We start from the raw sequence: 16691 nt of genomic DNA on the forward strand, positions 1-16691 counted from the left end.
GTCTTTGCATCAATGAGGAATTTGCTTAGCGATTTAGGACTCGTAGAAGTTGTATGCGTCAACAGTATAGGAAAAATTCAAAGTCATAGCTTTCTGGATGAAAATCCAAGGTCTGACCTTAATTGGTTGTGTTTGACAATGGTTGAAGGCATTTTTTTGAGAATGTGAACTTTCTCTAGGGAGAAAACATATGATCTATGATTGGGCAACTGTTTCCTTCTTGGAGGCATCGTTTTGGAGAATTTAGAATTCAAGTGTTGTTTTGGTACTGTTTGTCCTACTACATGGAATAGATCACTGAAGTGACTTTTTTAGCCTTTTTCAGGTTCTGTCCATTTGTAGTGCCATAGTGTATGTGTATTGCGTTTTTGCAGAGTCTAGATGTAATTCATAACTTCAGGATATTAAATTTTTTTAATCAAAAGTAGTATGTACAATTTTTTTTTTTTTTGCGGGTAACTTGGTCTTTGATGTTCTGGTACTCATGTCAGGACTAGAGTTCAGATTCAAAGTCACAATGTGTTTTTTCAGTAAAAGAGGAACACAACTCTGTTATTTTGCGTCCCGTTTCCGAATAGAACTCAGCACGCAGCAACGCCCCTGTCTATCTAAATACCGAGACGTGCGCGTGCCTTAAGAAGGAAACGAGAAAGAACCTACCGAGTACACACCTTAGCTAGCCGGCTAGACGCACTGCAATCGTACTCGACGATCGACGCAAGCCGGCTCTTCCGCCTTCATAACGGCGCGCCGCAGCTTGCAACAGATCACAAATCGAAGGCTGCCGCATATCACAAATCGCCGATCGCTGCCGGGTTAAACCGAACGAGGTCAAACCATTGAGCTGTTAATCATGGGCGGAGGCGAGTCATCAGATTGCCGCATCGTTCCTACAAGAGACAGTCACATCTTCCGTTTCCGGGTGAGGCTCCCGTCGCCAGATGATTGTCTCCGATCTAGCTCAACCACCGTGGTTGCTGGACGCAAATACGTAGCAGGCTACCACACCGCACCCATGAGCACCCACATCAAGTTCAGCCTCACTAATGTTTCGCAATACCCCGTTCCGGAAGCCGCTGCCAAGCTCTCCACACACATGGTTTTGCTCGACAAGACTGGCTCACCGGCACCTTCGATGGGGATAGGGAAAACCTTTGGCATGTCTATCCGTGGGTTCATGGTAAGAGGTTACTCTCTGAAAGCAGAGAGAGGCGACATCAAGGCAAACTGCATGGTGGACAAGGACAACAACTTCGACGTGTTGTGTTCCGTCGACATAGAGTGGACACCTCCGGCTTCACCGTTGGAGGGGAAGCTCCCAGATTTAGGTCATGATCTGGCCATTATGTCGGACAACCAAGAACACACCGACGTTTCCTTCGATGTCGCTGGGGAGACCTTCAGCGCGCATCGCGTGGTGCTCGCCGCCCGATCGCCCGTCTTTAAAGCGGAGCTCTATGGCCCAATGGCTGAAAGCAAGATGGCCTCTATCACCATTGAAGAGATGGAACCCACTACCTTCAGATCTATGCTACATTACTTGTACCATGGCTCGCTCCCTGATGCTGGCAAGACAAATGTTTGTTTCCGCATGCTAGAATACCAGCACCTGCTTATAGCTGCTGATAGGTACGGGATTGAGAGGCTAAAGAAGATCTGTGAGCACAAGCTGTCTGGTAATGGTATCACCATAGACAATGTGGTCTCGATGTTGGAGCTGGCGGAGGACCATGTCTGCACCAAACTCAAAGCTAGGTGCTTTGATTTCCTTGCTGATGGTGAGAATTTCATGAAGGTTGCGACATCTGGTGAGTACATCAGTTTGATGCAGAGCTTTCCGAATCTTTTGGATGAACTGCGGAATGCAATCAAGATAGTGCGTGAAAAGCCGAGTATGTTGGAAACTTCTGCTCACAAGAAAGCCCGATTGTGTTATAGTCAAACAATGGATTGACAGAGTAGTGATAGCAGAAATGTATAGTCGGTCAATTCGAAATCTATTACAAGGGCATGCATATGATGCAGCTGAGGTATGTTTGTTCTGAAAGCAAGCAAAATATTGCAACTTCCAGCTAGTACGCTGTTGGATACTCAGGCAGGCAATGAAAGCATATATAACCACTGAGAGTCACTACGGGTCGATTAACATGAGGTGATGAGGGTATGTACTTGAGCTATCCTTCGCACTGCAAGCATAGCAAATTGTTCCAACATGCTCTGGTTAATACAGTAATTTAGTGTAGTTGATGGTTATAGAAATATACAAGACATGCAAAACGATTTTTACTAAGCTGCTGTCACTGCTCGAAACAAATAGAAAAGATTACCATAAAAAGTGACTAGCACACCAACTAGATATTAACACCAAATAAAAATACAATTAATTGCAACATAAGTGTTTGTCAAGTATTTTCTAGCACACCAACTAGAAGTTGAAAGCATGAAAGCTACACCAGGAATACATTTTCTTGGTCAGCTCCTATTATCGGATACAAGTCAGTTAAAATTCAAATGCAACTAGGACGAATTTATCTAGCACCAACTCTTCCTCCAATATTCCACCTTTTCTCATGTTAAAAAAAATATATAATATATGTATTTTTTTTTTGAGAAATCATTGCATTAAGTGAAAGAGGGAAAACACGCAGGCATTACAGGTTTCGGGGGTTACAACCATCGTCGTCTCAACCCTAAAACCTCAAGAACCGCCCGACCACCCCACAGTTCAATATCTGTCTTTGAAAAAGACAATACTCCCTCAGATCCATGATAAATGTTAGGATTTTAGTTCAAATTAGCTCAATTTGAATTAAACCTCAAGAGCAGCCCCCCCACCCCACATGCAGAAACTTTTTTTACTACCCCTACAAAATGTTGACTTTCTTCTCTACATCGTATCATCCTTGTTCAATCGGTACCAAGAGATCTTCACGTCGAATCTCGGAACCCCGCCTTCAGCGCCGCTACCGCTGCCCTTGAGCGAGATCAACCCTTTTCCTGACCTGAGTCGCGCCGCTCGCCGGAGCACCACTCTGATGCCCGCCAAATTCAGCCTCCACTATGTAGATAATACAAGGATCAATACATACCCATGGCAAGATACGGGTTCCAACAAGAAAGAGAAAACATATACCTGCTTCTACGAGCCAATGGCACAGGTAATCCAACATATACCTGTGAGCAAGCAGGGAGGAGACGATTATGCCGTTTGGGAGCACACAAAGCTTGAACAGTATACGGTCAGGTCTGCGTATCGGCTGCCCCGGACTGAACGTTTTCTATCTAAACGAGGAGCTGGGCGTGGTGATAGCTCCGATATGGCGCGTCAGGAGGAGTGGAAATCTAATTGGGCCATCACTTGCCTAGACAAGATGAAGATTGTCCTATGGCGATTGGCGCACGATTGTCTACCCACTAGCGTTCAGCTTCAGAGGCATCATATTCCAGTGGAGGACAACTGTGTGTTCTGTGGACGATCGGAAACGGTGGAGCATTTGTTCCTCTTTTGTCCTTTTGCTTCTGCTGTGTGGTCAGCGGGGAAAGAATTTACACCGATCTGTTTGGACAAAGGTTCCTTCTCCTGCATGAAATCTTAGCTCTTCCAGTTTATTGAGAGAGCTTCGAAGCTTCAAGCCACAACCATGACGGTCACGTGTTGACATATTTGGGAGGCACGTAATGACGCGCGACATGGTGTTGAGATTTTATCTCCGAAAAGAATTGCTGGCAGAATAGCAACTTATGTAGAAAATATTCAGCAACACTACTTCAAAACCCCGAAGGCTACAAGGTCTTCATCAGCTCGTTGGAGTCCGCCACCGGCCGGGAAGGTTTGTGTGAATGTGGATGCTGCAATTTTCAAGGATGAGAACCGCTATGGATGGGGTGCGGTGGTTCGTGGTCACATAGGTTCTGTCAAGCTCACGTGCAATGAAGGGACAAGCGGTATGGTTTCACCTGAATTGGCTGAAGCACTGGCTATACGCAGTGCGCTGGATCACTCGAGACAATGGTTTCCTTTGCATTGTTCTTGCCTCTGACTGCCTTTCGGTGATCCAGAAAGTTTCGTCTAAAACGAGGGATCGTTCTCAGGTTGACTCTGTCGTCTCGTCGGCGACATCAAACGTCTTGCTACAGAGTTCGACAGCTGTGTGTTCCAACATGTGAGATGCAAGATCAATGGTGTGGCGCATAAACTAGCTCGGAGTAGTGGGCAGTGTGTTTGTAATCTTTCCTTTGATGTTGTTCTGGAGTATATCCGGGTAGAACTTTGTAATGATGTTGATTAATCAATAAAGCGCCAAGTTTCTGTCAAAAAAAAAACAAGAAAGAGAAACCACTCACCACGGTTTTTCGGCCCATCCAAACCTCCACTCACGTTCCGGCCGCCGCGCAGTAACTCCGATCGGCGCAGCTAGCTCGCCGTATAATGGACTCGATCGCTTGTTGGCGCCAGAAAAGAAACTTATCTAAGTAGACAAAGACAGGGACGAAGATGTAGGTGGATTTATGGATAGATAGATTCAACAAACAAAGCACACATAAAGCATCGTGAATTACCGGGCCACCATGCATGATCCAAACGCAGGATGAAGCGGAGATTGATCGATGATGGAGTAAACTCTCTCCTCTCCTCTCCGGGCAAGAGGCAAAGTCTAAGTCACACGCGACGCACGCGTTGGCTGCACCCACTTCATATTTATAGATGTTTTCGTTGAAATCTCGAAAAATTGGCACCCCTAATCCCTCCCACTATTTTTTCGATTTTCAAAGGATGGATGTGTAGCAGTCGCTCACGGGAAGGAGATGAGGGGTGCCTGGGAGGGGATGTATGGCCGTGATGCATCATTGACTTGTATGTGTGATATTAGAGGTAGCTGAAAATGAAAGGCGACCGATTTTTGTTTGTGAAAAGGTGCCACTTGAAAATTATCTATTGGAATTTACACTATAATCCAAAATTATATACAATTATGAGGATCATATACTAAAAGGGATGTGTTTTTACCCTTCCTCTTGGGTTTTCATTCGAAAACCTGTTACGTTGACCGGACCTTCTGACGTATACCCATAGCTTTCCATCAAAAGCATTGATTCAACTCAAATTTAATAATTATTTATGTTAGTATAGGTAACGGTGACATGGATAAACTAAAACTAGGCCTAGTTATTAGAAGAGTTGGATCAGCGACCTCAAATTGGGAGTTTCGGTATATGTCCAAAATCTTCGTGTGGGACAACCTTTGTATGAAGCAAGTGTCAATTTAAAATCGTGTTCTTGATTTTCATATTACCTGGAAGCGGTGATCGTGGGCAGTGGCTGTCAGGGTGTGTCATGGTCGTTGTGACGAGCTATAGAGGGTAACTTGCGGCCGGCGTAGAGAGAAAGGTCAGAGAAAGGCGGGGAGCTTGATAAAATAAATTAACTCGTTGTCTTTGCCGTTTTCTATGAATTCGCAAAAAAAAAACGTAGCCTGACTGGAGGTCTAGAGTTCAGATCCTAATTCACCATGATTTTTTTAGGTGTAAAAGAGGAATCAAAATCAGGATCTGCTTGGGAGTAGTATACGAACATAACTCTGTTCTTGTGCGTCCCGTTTCCGAATAGAACTCATCACGTACGCAGCAACCCCCCGCCTTTCTAATTCCAGAGACGTTCGCGTGCCTTCACAAGGAAAGCAGAAAGAACCTACCAAGTCCGCACTGCAATCCTACTCCTCGCAAGCCGGATCTTCCGCCTTCATAACGGCGCTCCGCAGCCTCCCACAGATCCGCTCGCTGCCTCATATCTATCACAAATCGCCAATCGCTAGCTGCCTGCGGGGTCCCAGGTCAAATCGAAAGAGCTCAAACCATCGATCGAGCTGCTAACCATGGCCGGAGGCGAGACATTCGATTGCAACATCGTCCCGACAAGAGAAAATCACATCTTTCGTTTCCGGGTAAGGTTCCCATTGCCAGATGGTTGTGTACGAAAGAGCTCAACTACCACCGTCGCCAGACGCAAATGCACTGCATTTTACGATACTGTACCGATGAGCACCCGCGTCACGTTCGGTCTCAACTGCATCATGGGAGCCAACAAGCTGTCCATGGTTTTCCTCGACAAGACTGGCTCGCCGGCGCCTTCGGTCGGGACACGGGCAACAATGGGCGTATCTGTCCGTGGGCTCATGGCAAACTATTTTCTGGAAGCTGAGAGAGACGATATCAAGGCCAACTGCGTGGTGGACAAGGACAACTACTTCGAGTTATTGTGTTCCGTCGACATGCACTGGAGTCCTTCACCGTTGGAGGAGGAGGAGCTTTTCCCGGATTTAGGTCATGATCTCGCCATAATGTCCGAATACACCGATGTTTCCTTTGACGTCGCAGGGGAGACCTTCAGGGCGCATCGCCTGGTGCTTGCGGCCCGATCGCCCGTCTTCAAAGCAGAGCTCTATGGCCCGATGGCTGAAGGCAAGCTGACCTCTATCACCATCCAAGACATGGAGGCCTCTACATTCAGGTCGATGCTGCATTACTTGTACCATGGCTCGCTGCCCAGTGCTGGCAAGATAGGTGTTTGTTTTACCATTGCAGAATACCAACACCTGCTTATAGCTGCCGATAGGTACGGGGTAGAGAGGCTAATGAAGATCTGCGAGAACAAGTTGTGTGCTCAAGGTATCACCATGGACAATGTGATCTCGATGCTGGAGCTCGCGGAGGACCACGTCTGCCCGAAACTCAAAGCTAGGTGCCTTGAGTACCTCGATGATGCTGACAATTTTAAGATGGTTGCACTATCTGATGAATACATCCATTTGGTACAGAGCTTTCCAAATCTCTTTGCTGAATTGCGGAGTCGGATCAAGAAAGCACATGAAAAACCTACCATCATGGAACCTGATTGTCACAAAAAGACCCAGTTGTGTTAGGCATGATGGTGGGATCGATGAATTCAAATCCACTTAGAAGGGCATGTCTATCGTGATCATCCTGTTCTTAGGAGTTGCTGAAATATTACTTATGCTGCTGTGTGGTATCCGGATGTGTGGTCTCTTAATTTTTCATTAGGTTCCTGTTTGTGTCTTAGCATTTTATTTGATCACTCTATCTTTCCGGTAATCTTGTCCATTAATTCTGAGCAATGGCAGCAAATAGAGTGAAAATGCTGTTGCATGGACTAGAAGATGCTATAGCCATGTTTCATTAATGTACGAGCCACAGCAGCAAGTTGAATAGTTTGCTATGATTGCAGTACAAAAGATAGGTCAAGTATACACTCTTAATTTCATCAACCTTTTTTTATGTTTGAGATGGAACATAAGATTCCATTAACCATGAGACTCCGCACTAGTGTTGCTCACTAGACTAGTACATCAGTTGATAGCGAGTCCCGGCCGGCCATAGCAGTTTCATGTACTGCCGGCTCGCACCATAGGCTCCATGCAAATGTGTTATTTTACCGTATGTTTGGTTATGTTGTGGATTCTGCAGCTGCAGCGAGTAGAGAACTGCGGAAAGCCTGAAAGTTGTTTGGTTTTGACCATCCGTAAAACTGTAGTTTTCATGCGAGTTGTCTGTCCCGGCTGCGTAGTTCCGTGCCGGAGCCTCCCCTCCACCCATGATGGGTGCCGTCAAACGTGCCTTTTTGCATAATGCACGGTCTTGGCAAAACTGTAACACGGTAAAAAAGTGAAAGAGTATCTTCCGACACTACCAAACTTGCCTGAAGAATTACGTTGTACACGGAGACGAGATTACATTCTCAATATATGATTTTTGTGCAGCCCTATGAAAGAACACTTGCATGCACTATGAGAATTAAACTTTGTTTTTTCTAAAATTACACATTACCAATAAAATCTAGTCGGTGACAAAATTCAAAAAAAAAAATTAGTTGGTGACACGAATTTCTGACGCAAGAGGCATCATATAATCATCTAAGGTACCCCTGTCTGACACTCTGATACTCTGATCCCAGTGTGGTGTGTTTAATTGTGGATTTTTCTCTTCTCATCTTGATTACGAATCGATTCTATATCTTATTTGAATACATGTCCTTAGTACTTCTTCTTTTTTTAAATCCAAAAGTCACCATTATTAGTCACTCGATTTTTTTAAGGGATAGCTACCATATTTTTCAAGAGGGGTGAATGCTAGAGCCGAAGTAGTTTGTAGGCGCAATTCTAATTTGCAAGGCCCGTTTCTAACTTTGGCCCAACACTCAGCCCGAAACAAAGCTCACGACACTCCCAGCTCCCTCGTGTCGGCAAACCCTATTCTCCACCCAATGCGGGCGCTATCTGACGCTCAGGGCGGAGTAGGTTGGGTCAGGCCCATTAACATGGCAGTTGGTTTTCTTCCTTTTTAGGGTTCGGTTTTCTTCTATTCTGCTATATTTCTCTTTCGTTTTTCTCATTTTTTTTGGATTTTTCTTCTTATATTCGGTCAGTTTTTTATAAACTTTTAAAAAATATGAACATTTTCAATTTCTAAACTTTTTTCATATTTGAACTTTCTAAAATTAAAACATTTTCCAGTCGAACCTTTTTAGATTCGAACATATTTTAATATGAATATTTTCTGATCCAATTATTTTAATATAGAAAATTTTAAATTTTTTAACCTTTTCACATTTGAATTTTTCAAATATGATTTTTTCTAGATTCAAATATATTTTAAATCTGAACATTTTTAACAAGATTTTCTAATCCAAACTTTTGAAATTTGAACATTTTAGGATTTTTTTTTTGATATACACACTTTTTTCAAATTTTATTTTTTTAGATTTGAACATTATTCAGTTTAAAATAAAAATTAAATCTGAACTGAAATGAAAAACGGAAAGAAAAGGGAACATCACGTTTATTGGGCCGCATTTGGAGCGGCTCGGAAGGAAGAGCCTTAAGCCCTAGCCGCGACGCTTGGCTCCCGCTGAAGGCGGAGGATAGGCGCTCAGCCCTAGCCGTCATCTCAGTTCTCTCCTCGTTCGTTATCGCACTCCTGTTCCGCCTCCGTCCCGTCCCGTCCCGTCCGCCGCCTCTTCCTCCTCCTTCCCGGCGGCCGCCTTTTCCTCCTCTATTCCGTAGGAGTCGCAGCCCGTGAATCTCCATGTGAAACTCTTCCTGTCTTCCAATCCCTATATTTTTCATCACAAAGGAGGGGAGACGACATATTAGGAGAACATATCTAGTACTACTAGGTCTTCGCGTGCTACTCGATTCCTGCAATTTGAATCGTTCGATCTTAGCCAGCGGACAGGATCAGTCATAATTTATTCTGCCACCAACTATAGCATATGTGCAGAATGATCCATCTGCTTTTTTGTATTGCTACACATGTTCCTTCCCTGGTGTTTCTCTCTGCTGACTCGATTTAATTCATCTCCAAATCAAGCTAGAAGCTACTAGGCTACAAGAGTAAATCAAATCAAAGCCACGAGATTCTATTCGTCCCGAATCGAGCTTGGTTGGAGCTGAAGCTTGACGCGACACGGCCGGCCGAACATCAAAGGTTCTTCGCACGGTTTTGTCGGGAGCTGACCCTGTCACGCTGCACAAAATCTGTCCGTTTAGTGCCTTCCTAGATTTCCTTTTCTCCGTTTGTTCTTGCTATTTTCTAACGCTAAATCTAATTCTTGCCTGCGCACCCTGTGGCGTTACGGAGTGCTCACTCGCGGCTACCGTCCGATCTGATTTGTGTGGAGATGCGCGGACACGAGTCGATGAGGGACCAACCTAGATACGTGTGCGGGACACATTCACGTGAGATTCCTTCCACCTGCCCAGATGCCATCACATGGTGAAAACCAGACAAGTAGACAACGCAGCGGCACATGCCTCGTGACCTCCTCTCCCCATCTCTATCTACTTTCCTTTTTTCTCCCAATCTCTGGTACAAACTACATGGAAGAAATCAGCCAAAGCAGAGTGACGCGAGTACTACTAGGAGCAGGTCGCACGGCGGCGGCGTTCGCCATCGGCGAGCTACCTCCTGTTGCGGCGGCGAAGAAGAGATCTTGCGGGGGTGGGGCAGACCTCGACGCCGGCGCCGGTGAGATGCAGCTCGCGCCTCCATGTTGATCCCGGCCGCGCGGGTCAGACCTCGACACCGGCGCCGGCGAGATGCAGCTCGCGTCACGGCCGCGTGGGGCGGACCTCGACGCTGGCGACTGCGAGATGCAGCTCGTGTCACGGCCGTGTGGGGCGGACCTCGACGCCGGCGCCTGCGAGATGCAGCTCGCGCGGCCATGTCGATCCCGGCCGTGCGGGGCAGACCTCGATGTCGGCGCCTGCGAGATGCAGCTCGCATCCGGACCGAACGGGGCGGACCTCGACGCCGGCGCGAACGAGATGTAGCTCGCGCCCCAGACGTGCGGGAAAGTTCTGGCGGCTACATCGTTCCACTACGAGAACCTCCATGTCCTCCACGACGGTGAGATTTTTGCTTCGCCCGAGTAGCTGTGTGAACTCCCAATTGCTGTGCCGCATAGATAGCCAATCTTCCCACATCCAGAATTACGGATGATGTAACAAGTGTAATTTTATACATATAGAATTTGTGGAAGGATGCACCAAGATCAATTTTCTACATCCAAAATTTTGGGAGCATGTAACAATAGTAATAGCCTTCAAATTCTATATGTAACTTTTTGCAACTATATGTATTTTTACCTATTTTTTTACATCCCGAATGATGGAATATCTAGATTTGTTCACCCAATTTTAGATGTAATTTATTGCAACTGGATGTATTTTTTTATCATTTTTGTACATCCAGTATATTGGACGAGGATGTAAGTTTATGGTATGCATTGTCTCCGTGAGATGTAATTTTGCAACTAATCAATGGATAGAGTTTTGAAATACAAACACCATTTTCTTGTGTTTTATTCTACACTCGCCACTAATTTTACAGAACAGGGTTGGACGCTGTATCTGTTTATGAGCTCACCTTGGAAAATAAGTGCGAGCTGGAACGGGGGAAATAAGTGCGGAGTTTTGCTATTTCGGGAAAGCGTGGGTGGCCTGCATAAGCTGAACGTGGCTGAGTTTCTATTTCCGGATACCGGTCGTTGTCACCGCATGGGACCACTTATTATTTTCGGAAAGTTTTCCATTTTAAGGGGGGCACTCTGTAAGACAAACTGGTAACCGGGCACTCCGTAGCCACGATTAGCACCGTTGTTTGTTTTGGCAACTAGCAACCATCTGATATGTGCTCCTGTGGTTGAACAAAATATGGTGGTTCAAATTTAAAAAAGCTTCAACGGTAGAGGTCAGTAAGTGAAACAAAAGTTCAAGAGAAGTGTTAACAAGTTAATAAATTTGGATGCAGTTCCTGTGGCTGGAGATTTCTTCAGGAGAGAGAGATTAGAAGATGGTGGATTTTATGCCACAATTCGAGAAAATAGAGGCCCTAAATTGCATATGTGTCATGGTAGGTGACGAACTGCAGCTGTGTTTGATCCTATCCCTTCACTTAAGTTGGACGGTCCAGATCAGCGCGGAAACTGGTAGCTATGTAGCACTAGATACTCTCTCGACATATTAGCATCCCCTCCCGACTCGCTGTTTGTCAATATCGGGTCTTCATCATGGCCGAAGGCAAGCCATGCGATTGCGAGATCGTTCCTACAAGCGACTCTCGCGTCTTCCGTTTCCGGCTAAGGGTCTGTTTGTTTGGGCTGCAGCTTTTGAGAAGCAGCTATAGCTGGTGGGCTGTGAAAAAGCAGCTGTGAGAAGCAGCTGTTGGAAATAGAAATTTGATGTTTGGTAGGAGTGCTTTTTATGACTGGTGTTGTTGGTTTTATAAGTAAAATGTCTGAAAAGCCCTTGAATGCTGAAGATGTCCTACATATATGATTTGGAACAAATTAACTATTTCTAATTGTTTTACTACAAAAATTACCACTTTTAATAACCAAATTATCTCAATTTACCCTTTATTGCTAAAATAATTTTAAATATGCTTTGTATTGGAAAATTTTATAGTGTTCTTTACATCCAACAGATCCACCTAACAGGCTCGCTAATATACATCAAATCTGAATCCAAGCGTACATCCAACAACAATACATCCATCAATTACACATGTGTACAGGCTGATGAACGCTTGATCACAGCAGACACGGCTGGACCAGAGGACGACAGGGACGAGCTACCATTACCGATGGTGAGGATGGGGGCGAGCAGCGAGCTCCACTTCCAACGGGGTTGGAGCAGAACCTGCCGGAGAAGCACATGGGAACAGCAGCGGATGAGGTATGGCGAGGCGGCGGCGCCTGTATCCGGCGGCCGACGGGGACGAGATCAAGGTCAACGTCCTGAGCGGATGAAGATGGCGCCGATTCGAGCAGGTCCTGGCCCGATTCCTTTGGAGGAGAGGAGCGGCACTGCGGGGAGGAGGAGGTGCCCTGCTCGGCGGGTATCACAGCAACGACGGCGCGACGGAGCTAGCGAATGAGGCCGTCGATTCGGCGCAACGGCGGCGCGACCGGTGGGGTCCCATCAGTACTCGCCGGAGATGCACACGGGCAGACGGCGGCGCACGAGGAGCTCCTGCACCGCGTGCTCATCCTCCTGGTCGGCCGTGCCGCCGCTGCTCGCTCCCACGAGCTGTAGGAGGCCGCGAATGGGGCGGGGGAGACGAGCTTGCAAGCGGCGTGGGCGGAAACGGCGCGGGGAGGAGGCCTTGGATGGCGGCGGGGGCGGGGGACGGCGGCGGCGGCGGTGGCTAACCCTAACTGTCTGCCATGGAATAGAACGAGGAGGGGGAAATGAGTTGGGGGTGTCGGCCGGGACTGGGATTGGGATGGCAGTTTTTCCATAGTTTGTAGAAAGTGCAGAGGACATTTCGGTCATTTTCAACCCGGGAAGCGGGGGAAGCTCGGGAAGCACCTCCCAGGCTGCTTTCGCTCGCGACGGATTATCCAGTGCATTTTGCCACAGCGCTTTTTGCCAGCGCTTTTTCACTTTGTGGTGTTTGTTTGGGCTCGCTGCACCCCCAAAGCTTCCAAAAGCTAGCAGTAGGCCCAAACAAACACAGCCTAAGGCTCTCGTCGCCCGAGGCTCCGCTTGCTACCATGCATGTACACGCGAGCACTGTCGTTGCTGGATGCAATTTTTCGATAAAGAGAATATATTAATATCAAAAGATACCAATTACACCCAGCCTCTGCAATAACGCTCCACCCTAATGGCACTACGGATGCACACAGCTCAAAAAAAAATAAAAGAAAACTAAGAAACAAAAGTCCCGCTACAGTATCCCGGGCCTAACAACAACAATACATTCACCGCCAAGACAACACCTGAAATACAGACTCTCCAAAAACGACGCCTTCAAGAAGGGAACAGTGCTCTAACACCGTCGTCGCCCGATCAAAGATCTTAGGTTTTCACCCTGAAGATAGCCCCCGCTCTCAAAACAATGCCTCCAACAAGATCATTGCCGAGTACAACCGATTAGGCCGGACCTTGGGTTTTCACCCCGAAAGGTAGTACTCGAACTTCACTCGTGTTGTCGCCCCCACTTCCATACCGTCGTTGTGAAGCCCGAACACCAAGCCAATTCCATCTCACCACCAAGATCCGACCACCATTGCTCTTCCACCAATCTTGACTTTCATGACCTTCTCCGCCGACACCATGGAAAGAAAAACAAGCTCCATGATATTAACGACCGACGAGGCTTCAAGCGCTCCTCGAAACCAAACGGTCAGATAAAAAACATGGGTGCGCTCGACTGATAACACTGATGCGGGGTGGCCTTCGGTCACCTCCACACCAAGACCAACAAGTCCCCCAAGTGGACCAATGACGCGAGCCCGAGTTAAAGCTCTTCATGATGAGGTGAACTCGCTCCTCACCACCCTTGATCTTGGTACCCCTTTGGATGGATTGCTACCTCATGCCGACGTGTTATGTGTCATTAGGTACAAGGAGCATCAAGAGCACAAAGAGGAGGACACACCATGGTCAAGAGGAGGAGAGGAGCAGCTGGACGCGAAGATGGACATGGAGCTGGACCGGAAGTCGCCCGAAGAGCGCAAGGAAGAGAAGATGGACGGCCGGTCCAGAACCCGGTCTGACCGGACTCCTAACCGGGTCACCCGGTCTATAGCCCGGTCCGACCGGCCTCCGCCGGGCCGCCCGGTCCAAACCGGGATTTGCGCTCGTGCCATCCGGGCACCATCCAGGGGACTCGGAGCCTCGTCCGGTTGCCGTCCGGTCCCAGGCCCGGTCTGGACCGGCCTGCCCGGTCCCAGGCCCGGTCTGACCGGCCTCCTGACCGGCCCGCACAACTTAAGTCGCCCAATCGGCCCGAACTTGTTTCACTTGTACCTTTTCGGCCCGTGACGCCTTGTAAGACTATATAAGCACCCCAGACGCCCCTTTAGCTCTTTAGACTTGTTTTGAACTCAAACCTACCTTTGAGCTTAGTCTCCCTTGGGTATCATCCCTCTGTAATCAAGGCCATCCTTGTTGTTGATTTGGATATTGTTGAGTGAGATTCTAGTACAAGCTACTCTCTCTCCCTCACCAATCTCTTTTCTCCAACACCAATCTCTCACGGGAATTCTGCCGCGTGCCTCTTCCGGGTGATTCTATTGGCGTGGTCCATCGAGCCACGGGGGTAAGTATCGGGTGTATCGGGTTGGTGTGCGTGCGTGAGTCTCGGAGTTCCTCGTGTTCGTCGTGTTCTTCGTGTTCCTCGCGTTTTCCCATCTCCCCTCTTGGTTTCGAAGTCAATCCGCGAGATCGGGCCACACACGGGGTCTTAGACCTCATCATATGGTATCAGCAGCTCTTGGTTACCGCGGATTTGACCTCCCACCCACCCGATTTCGTTTTTCTAGAAAATTTTCCAAAAAATCCCCAAAAATAGCCATAAATTGCCTCTTGACCGATCTGTGATTTGGTTGCGTTTTGAGTGGTTTTGGTCCGTGGATCTGGTGTTGTTGTGCTTGATCTACTATTTCCCCAACTTTTAGCCTCCAATTCCATCGTTTCCCTTCGATTTGGTCGATTTGGTTTTGGTTTGGGGAAGAACAAGAGAGAGAAACTCGTCGCGATCCGGTTGAGCAGCCGGTCAACCGGGCTACGGACCGGCCGGGCCAGCCAGAATCCGGTCGACCGGCCGTGCAACCGGCCAGGCCGGTCCAGGAGCCGGTCCAACCGGGCCCCAGACCGGGCGCAGCAACGCCCCTCCTTCGACCTCGTCTTCCGGCGATCTCCACCACCACCACCACCACCACCACCATCATCGCAGGTATAACTTGCAGCTTTCACCTTGTAACCCATCTTCCTTTTGCGATCTATCCCATCGAGCATTGCTTGTCTAGTGTTGCGAGACATTGCACGTGGCCCCGCATTGTGAGGTGTGTGTGTCGCGTTGAGTAAGGCACCCAAGCAAACACTCGTGTGGCAAGATAGCAAAAGCGAGGCTAACGCTAACATAGTGCGTGAAAAAGTCCCAAAAACACAAAAAGAGTGCGAGTAGCACCATACATCCATACATCCATACATCCATACGCCCATACATACAAAAGTGTCCACGTGCCACCAAAGATACAAACGAGTGCAAGTGCCACCATATACAAAAGAGAAAAAGCTTTTAAGCAAAGAGAGATAGGAGAAGAGAGGCCGCGTGTGAATCTTGTTGTCTCTTCCTTTGCAACCGAAGCTTTGGCTCTCCTTGTGTTAGTGTGACACCGAGCACTTATACATACACTTTTCCGCTCACTTTTGGTTGCACTAACCCCGCTTATCTCGTGTGTGTGTTCCACAACTTTTTCCGTGTTTATAGTGATCTTCACATTGACATTTGGATTTTTGGACCTCACCCACTTTTAACAACATACTCGATCTTGGATTTGTCTTTTGGCTTTCCACAACACTCGCCTAACACCATATTTGCTAGCTTTTGCGTGTGGTTTTGCGTGTGTTCCCGATACACTTGATCTTGCTTTCGGTTTGGTGGATTGCCTCAATACTATCTTACCTTGGTAAGAGTGCGAGGTAGTCTCCTTCCACTAACATACACAACATAGTTCTTGTCTTTCCATCATGGATAGGAACGGAGATACCACATAGGGATGAAGAGATCCTCCGCAACACCGAGAGGTTGGCTACTCAACACAACCTATGGACGCAACGACAAGAGTTCAAGGAGCAACTCACCCTCTTCGAGACGCGCATCGATGAGCAATACGATGAGGTGGCTCACAACTTCTCCGCCGTGAACCAAGACTTGGCTCTTCTTCGTGAAGCTACGGACAACTTGAATGGCCAAATGGCGGCCAATGATGCCAACATGGAGCGGCGCATGGATAGCCTCGAGCGCGCCATCACCAACTTGGGTCGTCATCGTCGACACCGCTCTACTTCCTCTTCATCAAGCTCGCCACAAGACTATTACTCTCATGGTGGCCTTTCGTCCTCAAGCTCCTCTTCAAGGCATGAATACCATCATCGACCTCATCGCCCACAAGCTCGTCATGAAGACTCCCGCTCCAACTCTAGGCGTGGAGAAATACATCGCCATGCTCGTCCACATGAGCGTCCTCCACAAGACCAAGTCCTTCACCAAGATCGTCACCAAGCGGATCGCCATGCCCACCATGGGCGTGACGGCCATCCCCAAGACCAAGGTGACAAGGTATCAACTTGTCAATGCCTATGGATTGTAGGCTAGGGTTT

General features: G+C 47.6%; 2 protein-coding genes across 2 annotated transcripts; both read left to right on the forward strand.

Moving 5' to 3' along the window:
* The first annotated feature begins 853 nt into the window (after positions 1-853).
* LOC124656731 (BTB/POZ and MATH domain-containing protein 1-like) lies at positions 854-1954 on the forward strand. Its single transcript, XM_047195424.1, has one exon. The coding sequence runs from the start codon at positions 854-856 to the stop codon at positions 1952-1954; it is 1101 nt and encodes a 366-aa protein (XP_047051380.1).
* Positions 1955-5873: 3919 nt separating this feature from the next.
* LOC124656733 (BTB/POZ and MATH domain-containing protein 1-like) lies at positions 5874-6920 on the forward strand. The gene has a single exon (XM_047195425.1). The coding sequence runs from the start codon at positions 5874-5876 to the stop codon at positions 6918-6920; it is 1047 nt and encodes a 348-aa protein (XP_047051381.1).
* Positions 6921-16691: the final 9771 nt, after the last annotated feature.

This window comes from Lolium rigidum, chromosome 5 (genome assembly GCF_022539505.1).
Source record: "Lolium rigidum isolate FL_2022 chromosome 5, APGP_CSIRO_Lrig_0.1, whole genome shotgun sequence".
Lineage (NCBI taxonomy): Eukaryota > Viridiplantae > Streptophyta > Magnoliopsida > Poales > Poaceae > Lolium > Lolium rigidum.

Bases quoted from the DNA above. Each gene is read 5' to 3' on its own strand.
- LOC124656731 (XM_047195424.1), top strand. From the start codon at position 854: ATGGGCGGAGGCGAGTCATCAGATTGCCGCATCGTTCCTACAAGAGAC.
- LOC124656733 (XM_047195425.1), top strand. From the start codon at position 5,874: ATGGCCGGAGGCGAGACATTCGATTGCAACATCGTCCCGACAAGAGAA.